This window comes from Anarhichas minor, unplaced genomic scaffold (genome assembly GCF_050575085.1).
Source record: "Anarhichas minor isolate MPS153535 unplaced genomic scaffold, ASM5057508v1 ptg000062l, whole genome shotgun sequence".
Classification (NCBI taxonomy): Eukaryota; Metazoa; Chordata; class Actinopteri; order Perciformes; family Anarhichadidae; genus Anarhichas; species Anarhichas minor.
The window spans coordinates 4745586-4755165 of record NW_027466508.1 but is presented as its reverse complement, the minus strand read 5'-3'; the positions used below and the strand labels follow the sequence as shown (position 1 = coordinate 4755165).

At 43.2% G+C, this 9580-nt stretch overlaps 1 protein-coding gene across 1 annotated transcript in view; it reads left to right on the top strand.

Annotated features, from left to right (window-relative positions):
- The first annotated feature begins 7966 nt into the window (after positions 1–7966).
- The window catches only part of LOC142933810 (carbohydrate sulfotransferase 8-like), a 108831-nt gene continuing 107217 nt past the window's right edge, over positions 7967–9580 (top strand). The window contains exon 1 of the mRNA XM_076078046.1: positions 7967–8126. Within this exon, the coding sequence (XP_075934161.1) occupies positions 7967–8126 (160 nt within the window). The remainder of the gene's footprint in view (positions 8127–9580) is intronic.

The following is a 9580-nucleotide window of genomic DNA, read 5'->3' as shown; positions in this document are numbered from 1 at the left end:
TTTAGACTATGCATTGTGTTGCAACTTTTTACCTTTTTTCAACTGCAAATTATCCGGTTTTGTCAACATCTGTTTTATCTGATAAGATAAAGCTTTCACTCGGTTCATCTCACTTCAGTCATTTTTGCTGCAGTGAAATGGGTTTGTCATAAATGTTGCGTCGTGCACCCGACAGCCCGAACTGTTGGTACTAAAGTCTACAATCCTGCTGACTTCACCGGAGACCGCAGCAGGAAAGAAAACGAAGCACCGTCGAGCGAACAAAACGCAATTGTTACCAAAAGGTTTTGTTTGTATTTTCAATATTAATAATTTAAATCATAATAGATTGACGCTTTGCATCAGTTTACAGTTAAGTTGTATCGATCGTATTTTCCCAACCCCCAGCGAACATCTGGTTTTATTTGGGCCGTGCACATGTGTGTGTTTGTTTAATTGAATTTCACACTCCACCTCAAACTTTGTCTGTACAGCTGATTCCTTTAAATCCAACCCTCCTCTTGATTACTTGCACCCCCACACACACTTTTGGGCCCAGAGGCAGTAAGTATTAGGAAGAACATCTTAATGCTGAGTTGCACCAACATTGCACCATCGTTCTCCCGGTATGTCAAAGCGTTAAAAAGGCTCCTCAGCCTGTCTCCTCCCTTCTATCTCCCTCTTCCTTTCATGATTGAAGTGAATTTAACAATCGCAGGCACAAACAGCGCGTTACAGCGGATATCGGTTGACTATCCCGTTCACGGGAGATCCGGCTTTTAATTAGCGGCGAGTTGTTGGTGAGTGTCAGCGCACCATTACTAAGAAGAGCCCATTGAGTGCAATTATATATGTTTTAAAATGGTAATGAAAGCAGTAGAGAATGCAGCCTAAATGAGTGCATGGCCTATGAGGGTCAGGTGTGTTGCTGGCAGAGAAAATGGGTTGTAGCCTTGACCCTTTGTGTAGTGGCCACTCGAACTAGAATATTGTTATTATTTTTTTTTTATTCCGATAGAAATTTTGAAATGAATAACAGCAAAAAGCCTTTGGAAAATACAGAAACCACAAAAGAATCTGGCTGTCCAGAGAGATAGAAGCAGCTTGATTCCCCCCCCCCCCCCCACACACTATGAAGGCCTTGTTCTACCAAACAGGCTCGCATGTAACTTACCTCCTCTAGTCTGCCGGTCATCGAGCTGCAAGTGAGGCCCCCGTATAAAAATAGAAACTAATCCGGAGCCTCATCTGAGAGGTTTGTGTCGGAGCACAGCAGTGCCCCGTAGCAGGTATTGGGGCTGACATGATATGGCCGGGACGTGTTGTATTTGAGCGTGTCTGATTGTGTCGGAGCCGTCATCACCTGAGCTGGTGGCTACCCCGAGGCGAGTGTGCCAGGTCACCGTCACGCCGAGTCACATTTGTGAGGCTGGGAAGTGCTTTTGGCGCGGCGGGGGCTTTGGTGGTTGTTACAGCGCCGCAGGTAGGAGTGGAGGTAACGGTCGTTGTACTTTTTCCACTCTGTTTTTCCGTCCCTGACTGCAGTATGTGTACAATAATAATATAGATATGTGACTGCATTGATTTGGCTTTATTCCAAAAGGGTTATAGGGTGCTGAAAACAGAGGGACGCCTCACGTGGAATTGCGGTCTCAAAAAGTGTAGAAACGGTCCACACTCTCTGATCCCGAGTCGTGTTTGTCAGATGTGTCTCACTCATCGGTTGGTCTCTGATTAGCAAAAGAAAAAAGGCTGTTGAGCGCGTCGCTTCATGTAGTTTTACATGTGAATTACATGTTATTTATGGTCTTTTTTTCTGCAGCAGCTGACTATTTCCCCAAAAAACAGGGAAAAAAACATCTCAGCATGTGATGGACGAAACCTGTGCACAGCTCTGTAGTTTCTTGTAGAAATAAAGCATTATGAATCAAGGAGTCTGACTCATTTCGGCAACCACATTTACATAGATAACGTAGTCATGGGTATTGGGTATTGTCCGCGTGGGCGTTCCCTTCCCGCCGCTGTGCAGCAGAACCTTTTCTTTATATACCTGTAGACCTGTTCTTCAGCGTGAGACAGCTGATGGCTGATCTCCCTACACTGATTGGATGAGGCTCATCGCGGCAGCGTGGCGAACGCATTAATTCATCCCAGAGATCACCGGCTGTCGTAAATAAAGACAATTAGCAATTCTTTGAACATGATATCCTCTACCAGCTCTCATTCACAGTCCCTTAATCATTAATTTATGAAACAGGCCTGGCAGCGACTTCCATTTCTTTTTGTTCACTAGCCAACACTTTCACTGACACACTAGAGGGAATTAGACATGAATGAAATTAAAATAAAAAAAGTATTTTCTAGGACTTCTGAAATGCTCTCAACCTTTGGGAGGAAGCAGGTGATTATGCTGCGAGATAATGAAAGCGGATTTAGTTTGCTTTCTTTGCCAGTGCGTGGTGTGAGACAATCAGCCCACATGCTGTTGCTGAAGTCTTTGATATCTGATACAGGAACGTAAAAACTGAAGACGGTGAAACAAAGAAGAATGAAGGTCTCAACCATAAGTCCACATAACCATAGTTGCAGGACGTGGAGGTGGAGCCCGACCTCTATGGGTAGCCCTGTGCACTCCCCGCTATCACACCAACGCGCACTCAAACACAGCTGTCACGCATGACGACTTTGCTCTCAAGAGCCGGCCGTAACGGTGCGAGGCTTGAAAGACTGAAGGAGCAGAAAGGACGCACGAGTCCAGGGTTGCCCCGTTTCAAATGCAGGGGAAAGGCCAGCCCGCTTCAACCTCCACCCAGCCGAGGAGAGCGACAGTAGCTCACAGTTGGGGTGCTTTCACACCTGTATAGTTGGGTTCATTTTGGTCCGGACCAGTTCCGACTCACACTGACTTTTTGTTTTTTACAAACGAACCAAGGGGAGTACACCTGACCTGTTAGTCAGACTGACAGCTAACTCGCTGATTGGACCATCACAGACTAACGTGGGAAGAATTTAATTCCATTCTAGAGCTGCAACAATGAATCAATTAAGCTATCAGTGTTCAACTATTAAATAAATCGGCAACTATTTTGATAATGTTTGATTTGAGTTCTCTGATTCCAGCCTCTGAATTGTGAATATTTCCTGCTGCCTTTGCTCCACTGTGACAGTAAAATGAACATCTTTGAGTTGTGGACTAAACAGGACATTTGGTAATGTCATCTTGGGCTTTGGGAAACATTTATTCTGACATTTTATAAACCAAACAACTAATTAATTAATCAAAAAATAATCAACAGATTTATCGACATTGAAAATAATCATTGATTATTAGCATTATTAGTATTATTATACTGTAAGTCGGCCGCATGTTATGATGAATAATGACTAACAGATGGAGGCAGGACTGTCAAAATCAATCTTTTCGCGATCCCAGATGTGAATGTCGGGGGGCAATCGGACACACACATTAGGGGCTGTCACACACTTTCTAATGGACTTAGTGAACTGACAAAGTAGGCTACACATAGTCGGACACAGGCGCAGCAGTTTCAACAGCTTTTGACCTCCTAATCAGCGAAAATACACCCACTGACGTGCATAGGCCTCGATTTTGCATAAGCAGGTTACATACTTGGCCGTAGTCTGTACACATCAATAAGATCGCTTCCTGGACAGATTTCACGGTGAACAGACTGGCTTTTGAAATCATGCTGCAATCACAAATCTGCTGTCATAAAATCGTGCGGTTGGTTAGTTTGCTGTCAATTCGAGACAAACAGGTGAAGTGTGGAAGCACCCTAAGTTACCTTCAGGTCCACAGTGTCCCAGTTGAGGACGGACACATAGTGGATCCAGAAAATAAAGCTGCTCTGTACTATCCTAAAAAAACACTGGTGTTTTTAAGGTGCTTTAAACTGACCGTTCAGTCAGTGCATGAATTCACAATTCGCCCGCTTTACCAAAGTTAGTGTGAGTCGTCACAGACGATAAAATGATCAGGGTTTCATCAAGGAAATCATTTCCAAAGTGCCCTGTACTAATCAGTGACTGTGTCTTAAGTAATAATCAAGACTCAAACTCATTGAGCATTATTCAAAACATACTCTGGTAGATGTTTTCATTTCGGGAACAAAACTTTGAATTTAATCAGAAATTGTTCTTACTAGGCAAAGTTTAGAAACACTGTCTTTGCTAGTTGGTGGAGACATGTACTGTATATGAACAGCACATCCGTATAAACTGCCATCATTTTAATTTTTGCATTATTCTTTGATGTGTACTATACATGAACATCAAACGCAGAGTCGTCTCCGTTACCGGTCCGATTACTCTTCCTGCATAAAGCGGGACTTGTTATGTCATCTCTTGGCGTATACATCTGTTTTGGAAGTAAAGTACAAAGGCGATGTCTTTAAAATGACGTGCTGTTTGATCACAATGAGATGTTTGTGTCAAGTCCTGACAGTTGCAGTGATTTTTTTTTTTTTTTTACTATTTCAGATAATTATATTGAGTGAGAATGTCCTGCTTCATACTTAAATACTGTGGTTGCACACAAACACTGCGTGCCCATGCAAGGAAGACCCCTGTGCTGCAATCCTTTTGACAGGAATTGAATGTGAAATATGTCACTCTTTTGTTCATTCTATGCCTCTGTATGCTTCTCTATGAGATCCTGAATTCCACTTTTCAGTCTGTTTGCTTAATTTGCATTAAAAGCGCAAATGGACGAATAAGTCAAATGTCCACAGCGGTCCAACAGTAAGGAGGCTTGTGTGACGCACACTGAGTTTAACAACACTGGATGAAAATCTCCTCCGTCTTCAGTCGGAGTGATTTCTTTTCTAAAAATACGTAAACAAACATAAACTTTATGAAGAAGGCCGTCCTCTCGTAGTGTATAGTGTGACTCTGTAGCATTAGCGCCTAAGACGTCGTCAGACTCCTGGTTACCACCTAAGTTGGCATGGCAACTGCACAATGTACACATCCAGCAGAACAACACAATTTACATCGACATGGTTGAAATGCATGCATTCATTGCCATAGAGCAATTTCTTGTATAAACAAATAATGATGAGTTTTGCATAATGGACAAATAAGTCAAATGTCCACAGCAGTCCAACAGTAAGGCGGCGTGTGTGACACACACTTAGTTTAACAGAATAAAGGAACCCAACATCTTGTACAAAACTAACGTGATGAAACTGTGGGTGAGACCTGGAAAAAGATCAAATGGAAGTGAAAACGTGGAATGATTTCCTGAGATACGGTTACGTTCTGTGGTTTTGTGCTGTCAGTATGAATGACACTGGGATGTAAAAGGTCGAACTCTGTTGAGAAAACATAATGAAAGGATGGCCTCTTTAAACATTTCAGCTTCCCATCTTGCATTCAATGCTTTCACGAGGAAAGTTGTCGGAGGAAAACTGAGGGAACCGGATGGAAATCTCTTCCGTCCTCATTCATTTCATTTCTAAAAAATACGTAAACAAACATAAACTTTATGAAAAAGGCCGTCCTCTCTTAGCGTATAGTGTGAACCTGTAGCAGTAGCACCTGAGACGTCGTCGTGTCAGGTCGGCCAGAGAGAGCAGACTCCTGGTTACCACCTAAGTTGGCATGGCAACTGCACCACGTGCACAGCTGGCATAAACAACCCAATTTACATCGACATGGTTGAAATGCATGCATACGTTCCCACGGAGCAGTTTCTTGTACAAACAAATAATGATGAGTTTTGCATAAAAGGCATTCTTGTCTCCGACTCCTGCATCAACTTTGCCCCGTCTCTGTTGTTCTGGACGTGAAGATTAGAGAAGGAACAGACAATGTGAAATATCTCGTCAGCCGGTATAAATCAAACAACACTTGTTATTAACTGCACTGAGCACAGAGGGTACCAGGCCCTCGTTATGCAACAACCTGCATGGTTTCCCTTCAGAGCGATGTAAAAAACCATTCACAGGGGATTGAAAAGTTGTCAATGCAAAGCTGCGTGAATGGGTTGCGGGGTGGCCTTATGGTTTGACATCTCCATGACTAGTTTGATCCTCACAAAAAGCAGAGTGCTGTTATGTTGCTCATTTCAATATGGGTTCCACTGCTCTGTCAGCCGAATTATTGTCTGTCCAATGGGGAAGTGTCATTTTAATGATATCCTACAGTGGCAGCCATTGACTGCATGCAACCGGCTTGAATTTATAGTGCAGCACAGGTTGTTGAGGACTAAATTGTATCTCGTTATATACAATGACAATTCTGATATTTGTATGGATTTGATAAAAACACTAGAGACTGCCGTAGCCTGAAATAACCGCTAACGTTTCAGTGAGTTTGGAAGCATAACAACTTGTCTCTCAAAAAAGAAAGAAAATGGTTGTCCCACCAAACCTGTCCTACTTGAAATGATGATGGATCATCTGACTGGCATCAACATTATTGTCTTTTGAAGGCCATTGCGGGCCAGTGGTATCATGAATAATGAGATTGCAATAAATATCGTTGATACATGGCACGCTATCTTCCGAGAAAAGCGGCAAAATATCGTTTTGAAAATTGTCTTTCTCGCGAGGTCTGCAAGACCTCAGGGCCAAATGATTGCATCTGTAATAGGTAACCAGGTTACAGTTACCTGGTATAGACTGTAATGCATCAGCAAACCCTACTCCTGCTGTGGCTGTCTGCATTGATTAAAAGCCCAAAGGCAAAGTTTCATGTCATTAAATGCTTACCCAGAATGACTAGTTTTTAAAAACCTGTGGCATATACGACATAAAAAAAGTATCCTCCATCATCATCCTCTCCTCACTTGTCTCTCTTAAAACACAAATACATTCATCCGCGCTTATTTTTGGCCGCTCTCCTCCGTGTTGACTTTTTAATGTCTTTTGTGTCATTGTTTGTTACCTTGAGTATGCCGATGTTATAAGTCCCTCTGGATTTCTGGGTATTTGTTCTTCATGCCACATTTCATCGTCTCCGTATTTGATCATCAGTATAAAGAAGTTGACAATAAAACCAAACTACTGACAGAAATCACAGTATATTCAAAGCATCACGGGGTGAAACATCTGCAGCCTATTTATAGCTTCTGGTTTTAGCAGAGGGTTAAATGTGAAAGTCAAGTTCTTGACATCGCTGAATCGGAGCCAATTTCATTTCCTGCACTGACAACCCATGCTTGGGTAGTCGCCGAATCCATTTGCATATTAACTTGCATTGACAGATGCAACACGGTCTTTCTGCTGTGTGAACAGAGCAGCGAGTCGGTCTGCGCTCATGCCAGTCCAACTGGATCTGTGTTTACCAAAACTGCATCCTTACAAACACGACAGACTTCTTTATTTGGAGGAATTAGGCGTTGGCTCATCTCGTTTCCGTCTTGTTTCTGAGCAGCTTTAGTCAGAGTTCACGGATTTCCCCCTCTACCATAAATAGACAGAAGTGTTGGGTTTCAGTAAATAACAAACACTCTTTTATCATGTCCTTCAGTGTGTCTACAACCTAAATTGAACCTGCTGTGAATGTGCACATTGAAACCCGGCTTGAAGCTGTGGAGTAAATACTATAATTAAGTTCATAATGATGGGATTCTATCTATTCAAGACAATATTGGATTATTTATTTTTTCCTGCTTTGATCTGAGACGACTGAGTTTGGACGGTCAATTTCATTACAAGTGGACAAAAGCCCCCATTTACGGGAACCAGTCCAGAGCAGCTATTTACCTACACTTACAGGCATTGGAGGAATAATTCAGATCATATTTAGCAGATCATATCGGCAAAGCCAGCCTTATTGTTCGTCCCAGGTCATCCATTTTAGATGGCTCCTCCCATCTTTACCTACAGGCTACCTACATCACACTGATTCGCTCACTCCACATTTTCTTTTGTCTCGCTTCCCCTCCCTCTTCCCATTTCCCCTCCTTCCTTTGATTTTTTTCTCCAGAACTAATTACATTAGCAGCTGACCGCGCCGCGTCATGCTGGGGATGAAGTGGAAGATGGTGGCGGACTCCCTGCGTGGACGGAGAAGGAGGCTGCCCTGCTTCCTCTGGTTGCTCCTGCTGGCCGCCGCTGGAAGTCTGGTCCTCTTCATCCACCTGCAGGACCTGTCGGAGATGGTCCTGCAGCAAGGCCCAGGTTGGTCTCGACTAAGTCGTCATTATTATTATCGTCAGTAATATTTTGACCTTTTGAATGGTCTCAAAAGTATTTTTTACTTTGTCTGAACCTCTACGGTGTTGCCTTGCAATAACTTTTTACGTCACTAAGTATTACATTGTCCCACACAATATTTCACGTTTCACAAAACGTTTTGCATCACCTCTGATCAATAGAGGAAAGCTGAGCTATATGGCGATAACTGATGGAGCTAGTTCACGGAGCTAGTTGAGCTAGTTAGGGTGATGTGGCTGATCGAGACAGGCTGCAAACATCGGTTTCTAATGGTCGTGTCCACCGGGATGGAGGGAGGCCATACGTTCACTTACCAAATGAGTCAAAACCTTTGTCCTCATGAAGGGTGCCCGATGTGCTTCTGCTTGGCGCTCAGCATTATGGAGATTGGGGTTTAAGCAGCCGTAATGCTGGAGTGTCCTGAGCGTGTAAAACTAAGCCGCTTCATGTCTCAGAAACAAGAGATCAGCCGCTTGCTTACGTGCCTCTTTTTGGCTCGTACTACACTCCTCCACCTAAGCGGGGGAAGGATTAGCTGCATGTCGGACGAGCCCCTGACTCACTGGTAACGCTTCACCTCGTCTTGATTTCAGAAACTACAAGAAACACAATGAGGTTCACAATGAAAGGGCACTCCATCTGTCCATGTTCTCACCTATTCAAAATCAGTAAGCTGGTGGCCTTGGAGCTGGCACTTCTGCTCACTTTACTCCTTCAGCTACAGTACGTTACTGCACGCAGTATAAACCTCTCTTTTGCACGTTAGTGATCACTTTACATTTCTTTACAGTCAGTAATTAGAAAGTGGTGCTTTGACATTTAACATGCGCTATTCGGAACAGTCGTCTCCGTCAAGCCTCACCATGTGACATCCTGTAGTAGTTTGACTATGGCAGGCAATCAGCAGAGGTGGGTTGTAACGAGATAGTTACTCCATTACATGTACTCTTAGTCAGTATTTGGAGTAGTATTTGTCAGAGTAGTTTTACTGCGGCATACTTTTTAAAGTTCTACTTAAAATAAATAAGCTCTATAAATTCTGAAAATAAAATAGATAGCGACGGTTCATTGACGATTTCTTGCTCTTTTGATTACTTGCCATTTTTGAAGCGTGTAGTGCACGGCATGTCTTAGGATAAGTTTTGCAGCCGAAGCACATTCTTTTCTCTTTTTTTATCTCGTCTGCCATATCGCTACTTGAATATCGGAGTAAGAATTCTAGTTTGCTAAATCATGCATGAGTCTGTGTGTGCTGTATACAGAACACAGTGGCCACACAGTCTTCCCAAGCCGCCCCCCCCCCCCCCCCCCCCTCGCTAAAGCGCGATGAGCAAGCAGTAACTTTGCCTTAAGCTATGGCGCTTCACCCTAGCAGAAGCTCATATCTAATAGAGCTGAGTTATAATACATTGGGTGTC